At 45.5% G+C, this 16249-nt stretch overlaps 1 protein-coding gene across 2 annotated transcripts in view; it reads left to right on the forward strand.

Annotated features, from left to right (window-relative positions):
- The window catches only part of LOC105559459 (neurocalcin homolog), a 243737-nt gene extending 237083 nt beyond the window's left edge, over positions 1–6654 (forward strand). Inside the window, exons 2-5 of one of the 2 annotated variants that reach the window (XM_012007748.1) lie at positions 2425–2644; positions 3006–3124; positions 3268–3456; positions 5358–6654. In XM_012007748.1, the coding sequence (XP_011863138.1) occupies positions 2575–2644; positions 3006–3124; positions 3268–3456; positions 5358–5558 (579 nt within the window). In that variant the 5' untranslated portion in view covers positions 2425–2574 and the 3' untranslated portion in view covers positions 5559–6654. Of the gene's footprint in view, positions 1–1734; positions 2645–3005; positions 3125–3267; positions 3457–5357 lie in introns of those variants that run through there. The other variant, XM_012007747.1, reaches the window with a different exon arrangement.
- Positions 6655–16249: the final 9595 nt, after the last annotated feature.

Consider the following 16249-nt stretch of genomic DNA (forward strand, 5'->3'; position numbering starts at 1 on the left):
TTTTTTTTTTTTAATGAGTTTAGGAACTCGAGAAACGCTCAAAATGGTTTCAAAATGGCCATCGAATAATATTCCTCGGAGTAGAACACCTTGAAACGTAATTCTCTATCTAATCGCATGTTCCTGAGTGCGTAGTAAACTCATTGAAAAAAAAGTGTCGCGGCCATTTTGTCCATCACTGCACGTACTGTGCAGATATCAATCAAAGCTACCCCATACAGCACCAAAGCTTTCAGAAACATTTCAGAAAACATTGTTGCAATGTTTCAATGTTTCTGAAATGTTTCTGAAAGCTTCGGTGCCGTATGGGACACTACCACATATACAGCTTTTCTCTTGGCCGGGCCAACAAAATGTCGGATGCGTAGAAGGGATCGACGCAAAACGAAACAGATGACAGAGTGAGGATACTAGTTACAGGCCGGTATTCATAGTCAAATCTTATATTCAAGACTGTCTTAAGATCATCTTTAGATAAATCCAAGACGATCTTGAATATAAGATCAGACTACGAATACCGGCCACACTATGGTAAAACTTAAGGCTTGGATTTATCTAAAGCTGATCTTAAGACAGTCTTGAATATAAGATTTGACTATGAATACCCGCCACACTATGGTAAGACTCAAGACCTGGGGAAGCGAGCAGTGTGAGCAGCCATTTCGAAACTTCAGCAACGCTGAAAATTCCGATTGGTTGAAATTGCCAGGTCTCAAGTCTTAAACCCAATCTACCGTGCGCTCTTTGCGTCTGGAAACATTCTATTTTATATGCGCAACTCGAAACGCTTAAAAAATTTGCCGACAACGTACGATGGTACGATTTATCAACTCGCACAAATTTTGTTAAACGTATTTACTGGCTGCAAAGTCGAACGTTTCCAGACGCAAAGAGCAAAACATTGTGGATTAAGGCCTGTGCTGCTCAAGCTTCTTTCGCGTGTCTCCCAAGTTAAGACACGCGCCCGAGAGATCGTGCGCAAATATTATCGCGCGCGTTGATAACACGCGTGTCGTCTCGTCGCGGAAGCGTCTCGCGCACGTTTCGCCGGGATGCAGCTCGCCGAAGACGCCTCGGGGAGAGACTCGGAGAACCCGGGGGACTACTCTCTTTCTCTCTCTCTCTCTCTCTCTTTCCCCTCGCCCTCTCTGCCCCGAGACGTCGTCGCTCGGGACGACGGAGGGATGCTGCCTGCCGTCGTTCGGTTATCTCTACGTAACGTATGAGCGCCCGTGCGAGATTGCATCGCTTGCACAATGATGCCGCCGTCGCTCCCTCGAGCGAACCTATCGCAAAACGTGCGCCCCAAGGACGGGCACACTTGAACATTAGGATTTAATTATTTACCGTAAGATCTAGTACTTACGTATTACAATTACATTGTGGTATAATTAATTCCGTTTAAGCGATATATACATATAAATATATAAAACTTCGATATATATATAACTTCGATATATGTATATCGAAGCGAACTCGTATTTTGTATGCGAGTCGCGCGCGGCGAGGGACCGCGAGTGCCCGCATATTATCGTCTCATTACTAATATTATTATAATAAAGCACACACTATGCTCCAAATGTTATTATTATTACTGCTGCTCTATTAATCTTGGAAATTTTCTTTCTGTTGCAGTGGCGTGAACGCGTGTGATTGTGTGCGAGTGTGCGTGCGTGAGAACACCCCGTCCCGTCCCGTCCCGTCCCGAGTCCCGCCGCCCCCTGGTCGCCGTGTATTCACCCCCCCAAGAATACCGTCGACCCCCATCGTCCCTGGCGCGCCGCAAATGCATCCTCGCCGGGATGGATACGTAAAACCGACGTAAAACCGATAGATACGTAAAGCGCCCGTAATTCGATTAAAGACCCCGCCGCTCCCGACGGGGTGAATTCGACGAGAGTCGCGGTTGAATCGGAAGAACGATGGTCGCCGGAAACCGTATCTTCCTCCCGGACAATTTCGACGCGGAACGTTAATTGTTTCTTTTTTCTTCTTCTTCTTTTGCAACGTGACTGCAATATTTAACGGCGCTGATCGCAAAGGTTTAACGAAGCTCAAAGGATCTCAACAGCGCGCGCGCGCGCGCGCCTGATCTACGCGGAATCTTTTTTACTCCCCGTCGTCGGTTTTAGTATCCGCGTCAGCCTTTGACATTCAGTCGCTTATAGAGTTTGCGATTCTTCTCGAGGGGGAGAGAAGTCTCTCTTGCCCGGACGCGTCGTCTCCATTCGTTCGTTTCGCAACGTTAATTGCAGCGGGACGCTTGATCTCGAGTGCGGCACCGGGCGAAGTAATAGCCGTTGCCCACGAAGCGATCGAGCGGGCATGACCTATCGAACATCCACCGGCTCCTCGCCGTTAGGCCGGGCCTTAGTCGCGAAAGCACCCCCGCTGAAAGTTACCGAACGTCTCTTCTTCTTTCAGGCGTGTCTGGCGGAGGGTACCAGCCGCGAAGCGTGTTGTGCTTAACGGCACTATTAGAATAGTAGACTAGTTAGTGCTTTAATTATCCGCTAATTGGGTCCCGGGATTCGTCGGGAAATCGGGGGATTCTGGAAGGGACTTTAAGCAGCCATGGGGAAACAAAACAGCAAGTTAAAGCCGGAGGTGCTGGAGGACCTCAAACAGAATACTGAATTCTCAGGTGCGCCGCTTCCTACGGATAATTAACAGCCTTGAAACCTTCCGACGCGCCGTACGGCGTACGCTCCATCCTTGTTGCCGCGCGTAACGACATGGAACAATTAAGTTTCCCGTTTCGAGGGATAAATCAAGTCTCCCAAATGAGCATCGGGATTACGACGAAAGTGCGATAGACGTGGTTTACACCCGGATATACTTGTGCCCGGAGCGCGCGTCGGGAGGTTTGCATTTGTGCAACGTTAAGCCAGCAAGCGTGCTAGGCTCGACGTTACCAATAAATATTTAACCCGCGGATTTACGCGCGGGTAACGTTAGCGCAGCCGGGTGTAAGTAATATTTCACCTTGCTTTTCCCCTTTGAAGATGCGGAGATCCAGGAGTGGTACAAAGGGTTCTTAAAGGATTGTCCCAGCGGGCACCTCAGCGTGGAGGAGTTCAAGAAGATATACGGGAATTTCTTCCCTTACGGTGATGCGTCCAAGGTAAATTGAAAAATCCCGGACGAGAGAGCACCGAGGACTTGCGCGCGCGCGCGCGCGGGCGGTAATCGAGAAATTTATTAGCATATCGCCCGCGCGCGGAATTATTTACGTTCCTGAAAAATTTATTGCACGACTTCCCGCAGTTCGCCGAGCACGTATTCAGGACGTTCGACGCAAACGGCGACGGCACGATCGATTTTCGGGAATTTCTCTGCGCCCTCAGCGTAACGTCCCGCGGCAAGCTGGAGCAGAAGTTGAAGTGGGCCTTCAGCATGTACGACCTGGACGGCAACGGTTACATCTCGCGACAAGAAATGCTGGAGATCGTGACGGTACGTATGCCAGGCCGTAAAATCTGACTCGCGCGGGGGGGGGGGGGTGAACGAGGTGCCGAGATACGTAAGTGTGCGGCGATTCACGGCGCGATAAATTTGCCCCCGAGCTTAATGCACGGTCGACCGTATCGCTGCTCTTCCATGTTATTAAATGCATTTCGTGGACTTGAGAATTTCCCCGCCTCTGCTCGCGCGATACCAACGTTTTATGGCTTTCGGCGGTAAGAGGTGATTTCAGAAATGTCAATGCTCTCTGGACTTATGACACCTAAAAATGGCCTTTCATTAAAACTCTGTTCTAGATATGCGAAAACCTTCATTTCATTTCTGATAGGGAGAAGTTGACTCTGCCTTTCTTATATACTCGTAACATATTCGTTCGCAAAGGCCCGCGTCCGCGTTGCCAGAACTTGGTCCAAGTTCTAGCTTCGAGGAAATAGTGTAGCCAATCAACTCGCTGCTTTTATGGAATAGCTGCAAGTTGATTGGCTACACATTTCTCGAAACTAGAACTTGGGGCCAAGTTCTGGCATCGCGGACACGGGCTCTAATGCACTTTTCATATATTTTACTCTTACTGGTAGATCTTATAGCAATAGTATTGTTGGCGTAACATCATTTGCATGCACTATTCCGACCTTTGTATCTTATACAATCGATTGGAGAAGATGCCACTTTTCGCTCGGACTGCATCTTGGTAGTGTAATAACAATAGTTCTATGTGAATCTTCTGTACTTTTTCTAACTTGGTAAACGGCGCGCTGATTATTTGTCGGCCTTAAAACACAGCTTTCGTTGGAACAATAATACACAGTTGAAAAATTGTCCTCAACTCACATGTCCCAAACGGTCCACATGAATTTTTGTGTTAATTTAACATAAATAGATATATGTTAAATATGTTAAATAATCACACTAATACTCTGTATAATATTTTAACACAAACAAATGCAGATCTCAACATAATTTGAAATAAATATTGTGTAAAATTTACATATTTTTAGTGACGAAATGAATTTAAAAAATGTAATTTTTACATTTTACAGATGTAATAAGTCAAATGACGGTTCGAAATCGCTCTCACTCGTGTTATATGGAATAAAATCAACATTTTATTCTGTAAATTTTAACAGATAAATTTTATTACTAATAAACTAGAACACATGTATTGTGTCAGATTAAAAAATAAGTACACATCGTGTTGTTTTAACATTTTTTTCAGATATTTTAATAATTTTACATTTGAGGTCAATCAACACAAGAGCAATATGTTGAATTAACACATGAATGTGTTAAACATTTAACACAAAAATTGTAACCGGCATTTTTTCTTAACAGGAAAACGCAAATTTTCCAACTGTGTACCACATATGTACTTTAAATCGAGTAATCGGTTTATTGTTTATGCTAATAAGTGTATTAAAAATCACTGTAAAGAATTTATGTCCGATATTAATATTTTAACGCATAATAATATGTGTAAATAATATTTCACGTGGAATAATATTACGACGAATTATATTGTTGCGTGTAAAAACATTTTTAACGTGTTTTACACGTGATATTTCGTGTAACGTGGCAAACTTTAACATTTTTTTTTTTTAGAACTTTGAGACGGTCAATTTTAATTTAATTAGTCTCATTTTGCACGTATTGATGTAAAGGATAAACTGTAAAAATTTGCAACAATTCTCACACAAATGATTTTACGAAATAACTACCTTAAGAGAAAATTCCTCTCCGTGTACGTGCGTATTATCTTGTGAATGTCAGTTAATTAGCGTATAGTGTCATGAATTTTTGTATCATCGTTGTGTCTCGTTATCTCTTTCGGAAGCCGATGCTTCCCGACGTACGTAATAAACTCGATCTCACTTCATTACGGACGTTGATTTCAGGCGATCTACAAGATGGTCGGCTCCGTGATGAAGATGCCGGAAGACGAGTCGACGCCGGAGAAACGAACTGATAAGATATTCCGACAGATGGATAAGAACAAGGACGGCAAGCTATCGCTTGACGAGTTCATAGAGGGTGCGAAGAGCGACCCGTCTATTGTGCGACTGTTGCAGTGCGATCCTAGTGCACAAGCTCAGTGAGACCCTGGGCCAATACAGACAAATATCGATATGCCATCTGCATACCTGAATCGGTGCCCGGCCCAATTGGTATCCCAAGCGGAGGCGACGCGATCGTAGAGAGCTGGGCCGCACCAGGCCCGGGTGGTCCCGGGCGAGGAAGCTACCGAAAAAAATTATCTTCGCGGCCGTTTGGTTGTTTTGCGTGTTAACGCCATTACATTAGACACTTTTACTCATAGAATGCGAACGTCTTATTCGTCAACAATCCCCCGAAACGAGTTCGCCCCACGTAGCATTCCTCTTTCGAGGATAGGAATATCGTTGCACGACGAAGTGCGTTTGTTAAACGAGCGGACAGTCGTGTAGGTTTTAATTGTGCGTTTTTGGATCACGTCCGACACGGAAAACATAGGAATTCGAAAATACCGATGTTAGAGGGAGAGAGAAAAATGGAAGTTTATTTTCCAATTAACAGCGGAACACGCGATTAGCGCCCTCGACTTTAATCATTTGATGTCGACTAGAAAATTCGTTGCCCGAAGATATCATTTCGGCGGTTTCCTGCAGATAGTCTACGGTCGCGTGGGCTCATGCGCGAGCACAGAACGCGTAAAGGCTTGTATGAATTGGGCCGGTATCCCCGAGAGGTCCCAGGGTCACTGGGCCCATGGCGCTTGCGCATACCGCAAGCTAGTCGACAAGACTAGTCCAGTCGCTCCGTTTCATTGACGGATCGGTTTAGCGAGAAGCTTGTTACGCCTTCTTCGGGTCGTATTTAGAGAAGCGCCGGGCGCGCTGCGCCGCGCCGCCCATGCGGCGAACGCCATCCGCGAAAGAGAAGAGGACGTTGCGTCGACGCCGCGACGACGTGTCTCGGCGGCAGGCCGTGCGGCTCGGTCGGGACCGAGACCGGTTCGAGACGAGTCGCGAGACGATTTGGCGAAATTCTAAAATACTCTCTGTGTTCCCGAGAATGTTGCGATTTTTCATGGCACCAGAGAGCGAGCGAGAGCCTCTGACGGTCGGCGACGTTCCGTCACCTTCTTCTTTCCAGACAGCGAGAGCGTGCGGATCGAAACGTCGCGCGTCATCAGCGGAACTTTGCACACACCAGATCGTGTCGCGGCATCGACGCATATCCTCGGACCGCCGATCTCAACGTACGGAGGCGGTCTCGTGAGCGGTCTCGCTCCTTCGTCGTCGTCGTCCTCGTCCTTGCGCGTCGCCCCGTCCCGCTCCCGGTGGTCCCCGATACACCCCGATTGCGGGACTGGACAACGCCATGCGGGTCCCCACCCGGCGGGGACCACGCGGTATCGCATCCCCCGCCCCTCCCCCTGCCCTCCCACACGGACCCCGAGTGTGTCTCGCCTCTCGGCCCACCCATTAATAAACGGACTGACCCATTCAACGGAAAAGACTCACAGGAGACTAACGGCCGCGCGGCGTCCAACCGCCGCGCGCTAGCAACGAAAACTTTTTAGTGATTTAGAGACCCGCGAGATTTTCAGGGCAAAGGTCACCGGCGAGGTCGCGACGTCGCGCGAAACGGCGGGACGCGGGCTGCTTTGCTTAGTTAAACGCGCTTAGAGAAACCGATCTAGAGCTTGGACATAGGCGGAAGGGAAGAAACGCGGGCGCTGCGCGATGCAACGTGGAGCCGTCGCGCCACACGGGCCTCGCGTTGCTCTCACCTTCCCTCGTTGAAGGTGCTGCGGGGCTGTAGGGGAGGCTGTAGACGGGGAGAGCGACTAGTCTTTCCGTCGCGACGCTTCGATTTACGACGTCCGCCTCGGCGAACGGAGAGCCGCCTGTTTCGCCGTCACTTTGCCGTTTCCGGTGACCTTTGTCGTCACGGAGGTACAGTAAGGACGGACGCAATCGTACGCGAATAACAGATTTGCCTCTTTCTAAATCTCGCTAAGGGAAGTGAAAGGCACACGCGACCCTTGCCGATGCAGAGCGACTGGCCCTCGGCTCCAGCGTAGGCCCCTTCGCGCCTCGCGCCGAGCGATCGACGGACGAAGAAGAGGTTGAACTTGATGGCGCGCGCGCGCGCACGCCGTGCCGTATTTAGAGATTTATTTTTGTGAATGCGTGCGTCCCGCGTACCTGTGAGAGAGCGTGCGAAAGAAATTGTGCGTATGTATATGTCTGTTCTGTGCGTACGCGCGTGTCCGGTAGATAGAGAAGCGAAGACGCGTCGAAGAAGAAAATGAGGAAGAAGAAGAGGAAGTAGAAGAAAGGAAGAAGAAGAGACGGCTCGTGACGCGAGCCTTATCGCCCTGTCGTCCGATTATGTATCAATCGACCGATTGATCGCGATTATTATACATACATAGATATATTATACATACTTATGTATTACTGATTACGAAAATAGGAGAGCGGCGCGAAAGGGGGCTCGCGGGCGCGACCGCCGCGCGGCCGCGATCCCCGCCCACGCGAATATACACGCAGCAGCAGAGTTTCTGACGTTTCACGGCGAGCTCGCCGCTCGCCGGTCCGGGGAGATCGATCAATTACCGAGGAAACCCGGAGCGTAAGCGATCTACGCTTCTATATTTTTTTCCCCCCCGCCCCCGGCGTGTGCGACAAGAGTGACTTCCGGCGGCTTCTCGCGCAGCCGCTCGTCGAGAGGACGTGTCTTCACTGGGTTCAGCTTCGCCACTCGCCTCTCTTTCGTTCCGCGGAGGTTTTACTCGACACCGCGTCTCCTCCCCTTCTTCCCTTCCTTCTCAACAGTCTCTCTCGTGGATCGGTCCCTTCGACCTGCGCCTCGATCGGTACCTTCGGGAAGGGAGAGACCTTCGTTGCGCTGCGCGCTCCCAACGAGGCACCCGGTCCGACAGTCGCAATGTTCAGAGTGCGGCGGCGTAATGAGGGGGCTCTGAAACTTTTGTTACGTTCGGCCGTTACGCGAAGCAGCATTTGCGTTTTGCAAGAGCGCGTTATACAGATGCAGATATATAAATATATAAATATATATATATACATATAGATAATACAAGTCTCTATTATAATATATCTTTATTGTACTTTCTAAGATGTACATCTATTTCACCTCGTGCTCATTAATATTTAAGGATGAAGACTATTTAATGATATCTCTCTAATCTCTCGGTATAGTCATTGTATAAACAAATAAATAACCTCATTAATGTTAATGCATACGAATATATTGTACACGTTAAGATTCTAAAGCTATTCTTGAACTTTTCCGGGTCGCACTAAGCGAAACAGATTTTATTCTGCGACGAGATTATCAGAGACGGCGGCGAAGCTTCGAGCTTTACGGACAGTAAGAGGTAGAGTTGCGTTCGTTGAAAACGAAATCCATGTTACTGCATATAGCATGTAGGACTGCCAATGCGTCCCGTTAAAACTTGACGGCAGTCGTACACTGAGATGCACTTAAGATTGTACCTTAAAGCGAATTCAAGAAAGCAATAAACACGAGAAGATATCGCGACTAAGTCTCGCACGGCTCGGATGAGGTCATAAAAGTCCCATGATTTTTCGAATTTGGCTGCAATCCATTTTACGGCTCTTTCTCGTAGCGACGAGCGCGAAATGAGCGATACAAAAGTTGTGCCGATTTATCGGTACGCGAGCGGTATCGAGGCGATCGCGATTGGTAACGCGCGTGGTCGTCCGAGTAAAGTAAGACAATTTTCCCGCTCCGAAAACTATTCGTTCCACTAATGACGTTACTTTTGAAAATCTCGTTCCTGTGTAACAATCCGCGCGCGTCTCTTTTTTTTTACCGAAATTTCATTCGATGTCGAAATTTCCTTCTCCAGATTTATGCCCGGTTTCACCAACGTTGTTTAACTGTAAGCTTAGCTTGATTCGTCCCTTTTTATCTCTTTCCAACTGTTACTTTAGAAAGAGACAAACATGAATTAAACCAAGATTAAAGTTAAGCGACGTTCGATGAAACCGGGCCTTGGGGTTTATCCAGACAAACTTGTATATGCATAAGGAATCTGAAGAAATTTACACCGAAACAATAGCCATCTGTGTCCGCATTTGGCTTTCGTTTTGGCAACGGGGTCTGTAAAACCCACGCTGTCAACAGATTGTTGGCAGAAACCGAGCAGGTCCAGTTACGTGAGCAGATTTTGTTGTATTTTTGCTGACACGCTGGCGACACGTCGAATACATCAGTTCCTGTATGCAATCTGCGGTCTTTCTGCCGTCAAAATTTGTAGTGGGCACTTGACGAAATCTGTGCTGACGGATTTGGCTATCTGGGCAAGCGCATAAGGAAATAAACCAATCAATTTCTCGATGCATATATGCTTGTGCACCCGTGCAAGTTTGTCTGGATAGACCCTTGAAACTGCTGTCTTCAGAGAGACACAAGGTGCACATTTTCTCATCGTTTTCATTTACTTTCAATGAAACTGTAAATGTGAAAAGCCGTGATTATCCTTAGGCATAACTAATATTATATACTTTTGCGTCCTTACAAAATACTCTTGTACGATGTAACGTCGATAAGAATACTTACGTAGGTGCGTGGATCTTGCAGCGTTACTGCTGGTAAAAAGAAAATCAAAAGCGTGAACGCACTTTCCCATGCTAGAGTATAAATATATTGTAAATCAGCGTTGATACGTCTAGCTTTGTATAACACGATTTCGCCACACACGCTAGAGGATAAATAAGTCGCGCGAATTATATTCGCAAAATTCACTCGTCATTTCGATATTATAACGTAAACTGTTCCGATCGACGTTGCATTGTCTGAGGAAATGTAGAATAAGTATTTATCGACGAACCACGTGGGTGCGGTGGAAAGCGCAGGATACGAAAGCGGCAAAACTAATCTTGCCTTCCGTTATCGCAAAATCGACTCTGCAAATAATTTGATAAAATTCGCTGCTTTCATTTAAACCAATGAGTATTTTCGAAAAACGCGAACGCCCACGATATATTGGGTCATCCCGTAAGTAAAAGCGGTTTTGTTATAGATATTTGTGAGATGAAATAGAAAAAACATTGGAGATATCAATCTTAATCCCCAAAATAATACTCTTTTTCCATCGTTATCTACAACTTCTGTCCAACTTAATCTTGAATTTTCAATTTCCTGACGGCAAAAGTCCTTCGGTCTTGAGCTGAAACACAAATCGAGCATTTTACACCGGGATTTATTTAAGGGATGACCCGATGAATGCGAATCGAGATGAAATCCGCGCGTCTGCTCGTTCTCTGCTGCGTGGGCGCTGGTTGAGATGCGAGCGTATGAAGCTTTGTCAAAAGACATTTGCTCATCACGTCTTTACGTTCACAAATTTCATATACTTCCGTCTACATCAAACGACGTAAAAACTCATGAGACATCTCAAAAGCGCTTTGAAGGATTCTCGAAAGAAAGGAAGAGATATATCCGAATATTTATTTATTAAAGTTAAAAGGATCGATTTGTCAATTAATCATCTAGAATCTTCTTACCTCGATCGACGCGATCAGTGGAAAATATTGGTAAAGAACGCCGGGTGGGCGTCTTCAGAAGTTTCGACGAGACCTCTAAGACCGTTTAAATGGTGCCTGAAAGACGAGGACGTCTCTTAATTTTAACTCGCGTTCTCCGGCTGATTCTTGCGTACAAGCGGACGCGCTTCAATTATGTATCCTTTCGAGCGTTCGGCACCTCCGTCTTTCACGTGGTGTTAATAAACGTTTAATCCCCCGACGGTCCGTTCCTCGCGGCGATCGCTGGATCAGTTATGCGAGAGGGAACCAATCGGCAACGTTGAAGCGGGGCGACGTTCAGCTTCGTCCCTGATTGCGACAATTGTTAATTGAAATTCCGAGAATTTCACTATGTTACATGCAAATAGAGTCTCGCTCTTGAGGCGACGCAGAGAATTTTTATCGCTAGCCCTAATCTTAATGCGCGAAGCCCGGGTCGCTTCAGCGCTCTCTCTTCTCTCGGTGGTTCTCTCGCGCGCAACTACGTTCAGCAATCCGTCGCGAATCTATAATAGAGAAACGGCACCGTAAATCGCGATAACATTGCAATGTAAACGAGCAAATCCCAGGAGGTGTCCGTCCTTTCATTACACTCAAAAAAATATCTTACTGACGCAGGTAGATTTCTAGGTGTCGCAACGAAAACTGATCGCCGTTTCGTGTATTTGTTAGGAAATTGTTTGCAGCCTACAAAATTTATTAAGCAGCAACATTCTAGTAATACCTTCTGGAAAGTTTAGGCTTCATGACTGAATATTAATTATTCACATTGGATAGAAATGAATTTCGGCACCGTATTGAGAACAATCTTTGTTAGAACCTTGTGTCCACGGTCCAGGAACCTTGTGTCCAGCTTTTTTCGTAAAAGATGCAAGCTGATGGGCTACACATTTCCCGGAACTAGAACTTGGACGCAGTTCTTGGACCGTGGACACAAGGCCTTAGGAATATCGCCGTTCATGTACCACGATCAAACGTTGTAATGAGCGGACGTCACAGATAAACTCTCTTCCTAACATTCGCTAACAGTTGAGATAGAAATTCCGTTTCTGTTACTTAAATTGATTAAATACGAAACACATTTTTTCGAACCTGGAAAATTGCTGCTGCAATTGAGGGATCATTTTTTTGAGTGTACGATGATAAAGCTCGACGAAAATGTTTCTCGCGCTCGGGCAACGGGGAGAATCCAGCGAAGATATCGGTGGCCCTCGAGGATTGTATATCGTGCCGTTCGGAGCTTTCGTTGCTGTGTCATTAGTCATTATTACGTTCGTTGTGTCGACGCGAGTATCTTGTAGAAAAAAAAAGGGTCGGTTGTGACGACGTTCACGACGTGGGCACTGTCTCTGCTCGAACGCGTGCCTCGAGATCACCCTTGGAAATTACGCTTCTCCCGGAGCGCGCGTAATGCATTCCCTCCCCCTTCTCGGAGAACTTTTCTCGTTTCCGTCTGATCGCACCGTCGCATTCTGATGTTATCGTATTCGATACGACGTACGGAGAAAGGAAACGCGCGCCGAAGCGCGAAAACCAATTTGCCGAGCTCCTCTTTCTTTCTCCGTGAGAAGAGCACCCTCTCTTCTCGCCCCCATAGCGGTCTCCTCTTTTCTCTCCCCACCGCAGAGCTGCTTATCAGAAAGTTAGTGCGATAGCTCATCGTTTCACAGAAAGTTGCATGGAAAAAAAAGTGACGCACAAGAAAAGGAGAACGGGCTTTAAGAAAAGAAAAAATATATATATATATATATAAAAGCGCGAGAAAAGAGAGAGATTCGGTTACGTTCGTTGAAGAAGCGATATCGATGACATTTGCTGCTCGTGTGTTTGTCGTGATATTTCTTCCTAAGCTAAGATATATGCGAAGTTAAGAGTTACAATGCGGACCGTTAAAATAGTTTCTCATGTTATTATCGACGTACAACAGTTTCGAGGACGATATAAAAGCCATTTAACCGATCGGAAGAAACGTAACTTCTCTCGAAATTTAACTCTACCACGTTCTTATATCCCCCCCCCCCTGATATTTCCTAATTCTATCTATACTCTATGATTTCGCTCTTGCCTAAAGGATCGTAGCGTTCTCGGCTAATTAGAAGTTTCGTCCACCCCCCCTAGGATATCAACGATATCGCGAGTTAGTCGCTTGCTACATCAAGGGTTCTATAGCGTCTACTTCTAATATCGCCGATCTTCAAAGGAAAAAAAAACCTATGCCTTACGGCTTACAAAAACGTTTCTCTGCACCCTCTTGCCAACATGTTCTAGTGTCTTTTTCGATAGCGTTCGTTGGAGAACGCGTAGCTCGCGAAGCTATCAACCGAAGCGATCCTCTTTCTCGCCGAGGCCTGGAATAAATCTAAAAGGCACTTCGTATTTGTGATAAATTGTCAGAGCTAGCTGCAACAACGATGACCTTCAATTCTTTCTGCAGCGTCGTACGTTGCGTTTCATTCGAACGACGATGTAGCTTCAACGCGTTACTCAAACTTCTCCGTATCTTCCTTTACGTCGAGAGCGAGCTGGACTCGAATTTCTGAACACTTCATTTCGTTGAGCCACAAATCGATCGTGCGTGTCTCCTGCTTTAATTGCCTCTGTCTCCTAACAATTGGTTAATCGAGTAGAAAGGCGCGACGAAATCATACTTTTGAGAAAAACAGAAGAGTTTTTATGAACATAGTATGAATTTTTCAGTTCTTTACTTTCCTACTTTGCCTTGAAGAAGGGACTCCTTAAGGGACCCTTGGAGTCCAAATTCATAAAAGTAATACTTTCTACAGAATTTTAATAACAATTGTAAAACGTTATTAAGGGTACAAAGGTTCTTCATCATCGAGCACACTCAATATCATTAGCAAATATATTAAATATTAATTTTTAGAAAGTAAAATCTCTTATTTTATTAAAGAAATTACACCAGTGGAGTTCGAAATCTGCTCCAGTTAGGAAGCTAAGAGATTTATAGTTTTTATTTAAAAAAAATTTCTTCAACATTTTGAAACGTATAATTTTCTGACTTTGTTTCAATACGTGTTGATTTTTTTACCACAAAAACTTGTAACAGGCTCCCACTGCCTTTATTCTTTCCCTTTATCTCAAATTTTATAATTTTGGAGCCTGGTTGAATTATCTCTTGTATTTGAGTTTCCAAAATTTCATCGATTCCCGCATTCGCGGTAGCGTTCGCGAGCTACGCGACTCGAAGGTTCAACGTGAAACATGAAAGTTAATTGCGGTGAGATCCGCAATTAGAATATTACACGGACAAATTTCGAGTCGGCGCCCGATGTTTTCTCTCGTAGATGTGTAACATATACACACAAGACACACGCATACACACAAGGAACGCAGGCATTCTGCGATAGAGATTAATAATCTCCTTCCTTCGTGCGTAAAATCCACCCGTTCGACGCGTATGTTTTCTCACGATCTTCTCGGTGTCTTGCAGTACCACCTATCGTTTTAATGGCCACGAAAATAATTGTTGTGATCCTCTCCGAGGATCTTTTTCCCCTCCCCTTCTGAGATTTCGAATCGCCGAATCGTTTACCGGCGTCTAAAACGTACTCTCGACACACACACACATACACACACACTCTCTCTCTCTTTCTCCAATTTCCCGTTCCTTCTGTACTTCTACGGCAATGTGAAAATTTATTATTGTTACTTTGATATATGGTATCTATCCGTGCTAAGTGTACGAAGTACGTGTTCTATCTCGTATTGCGTCTTTTGTCCCCCGCCCAAGTGGAACAAGTTAATCACAAAAACGTCAATGTGACATTAAAATGGCGAATTTGAAGTCGTAAAATGATCGACATCAAGATTTACTTTGCAATGAGTGATTTATGACATGCTGTTTTATGATATTCGTGATGTGCATCCCATACAGCACCAAAGCTGGCAGGAACATTTCAGAAAACATTGTTGCAATGTTTCTGAAATGTTTCTGAAAGCTTCGGCGCTGTATAGGATAATAATATATTATTACAGATTACATGCTCACAATCAGTCATATATTATGTTTATCTTATACCACTTCAATTTATTTTTAATGTATAATATTTAATTAGCTGTGCTTTGTAAAACAAGATCATTTTTACAACATTTTGACGTCACCACGATGCATAAAAAATGATCAAAAAAATGATGCCATCTTGATGTTTTCACGACTAATATGTTCTACTTGGGCGCACGGCGGATATTGAATATAATTTGTCAAAACTTTCGCACGGCGTGGCCGCGTTCGAAAGCCCCGCGTCTCCCCACGGCGGGCGATTCGAACGGGCGCTCGCTGGTTCTCTTCGGAAGCGAATATCGATGTCGCGCGATAACGACAAGACGCCGAATGCGAAAACGGAGCATCTCCCCCGTGCAACGCGATCACCGACGCGGCCCGGTGCGAAAGTTGCGCGGCGGCGGCGGCGGCGGAGTTTTATATTGTAGCAAAAAAAAAACTGTGTCTCGATCCCCCGCGGGTGTGATTATTACCTTAATATTATAATTTACTCTCAGGACACGGATTTAATTTATTGTCTTTTCCGTTTTCCTTCTCGTCCCCTCCCCCCTTTTTTTGCTTTTCCTTCTCCCCGCAAAGACACGCGATGCGATATAAACGTGTGTGATAATACATGCTGACGTCGTACAAAAAGAAGAGAGAGGAAAAAAAGTGTTACGAAAATCAAAGCGCACGTTCGTTTCTTTCCCCCCTTTCGCCTTTGCGTTCCGGTACCGACGACGGAGAACACCGGTAAGACATTAATGTTGTGTATATGATCGTGAGGTGTTATAAAATTTTTATTTGCTTTACGCCTTATACATATTTACTGTAAGTGATAATTATTACTAGTTGTTTATTATAAATAAGAACGAATCACTCTTGTGTACCAGTTAAATTGCTACATTAAAGTGTTGATATTATACTCGTTCAAAGTGCGTCTCAATTCGATTCCCCCCAGGAAATCTCGCCTCCCCCCCCCCCCCGAGAGAGCACGCTAAGATTGCAACTTCCCTTATCATCTAGCCGGATTGTCCGTTGCGTTCGTCCACCTCGAAATACTCCGCGGTCACTCATTAGGACTGCCCTGCTTTTAAATTGAGCACTTTTCAATTTATTATTACGCTACTGATATCGATACAGCGATTCCATTAGTAATTTAATACTACTGACAGCAGCTTGACAGTAACGTAAACTATTTCGCTCATAGCATTAACAGGTATTA

The sequence above is a fragment of the Vollenhovia emeryi genome, unplaced genomic scaffold (genome assembly GCF_000949405.1).
Source record: "Vollenhovia emeryi isolate VEMERY1.0 unplaced genomic scaffold, V.emery_V1.0 DF939269.1, whole genome shotgun sequence".
NCBI classification, from domain to species: domain Eukaryota; kingdom Metazoa; phylum Arthropoda; class Insecta; order Hymenoptera; family Formicidae; genus Vollenhovia; species Vollenhovia emeryi.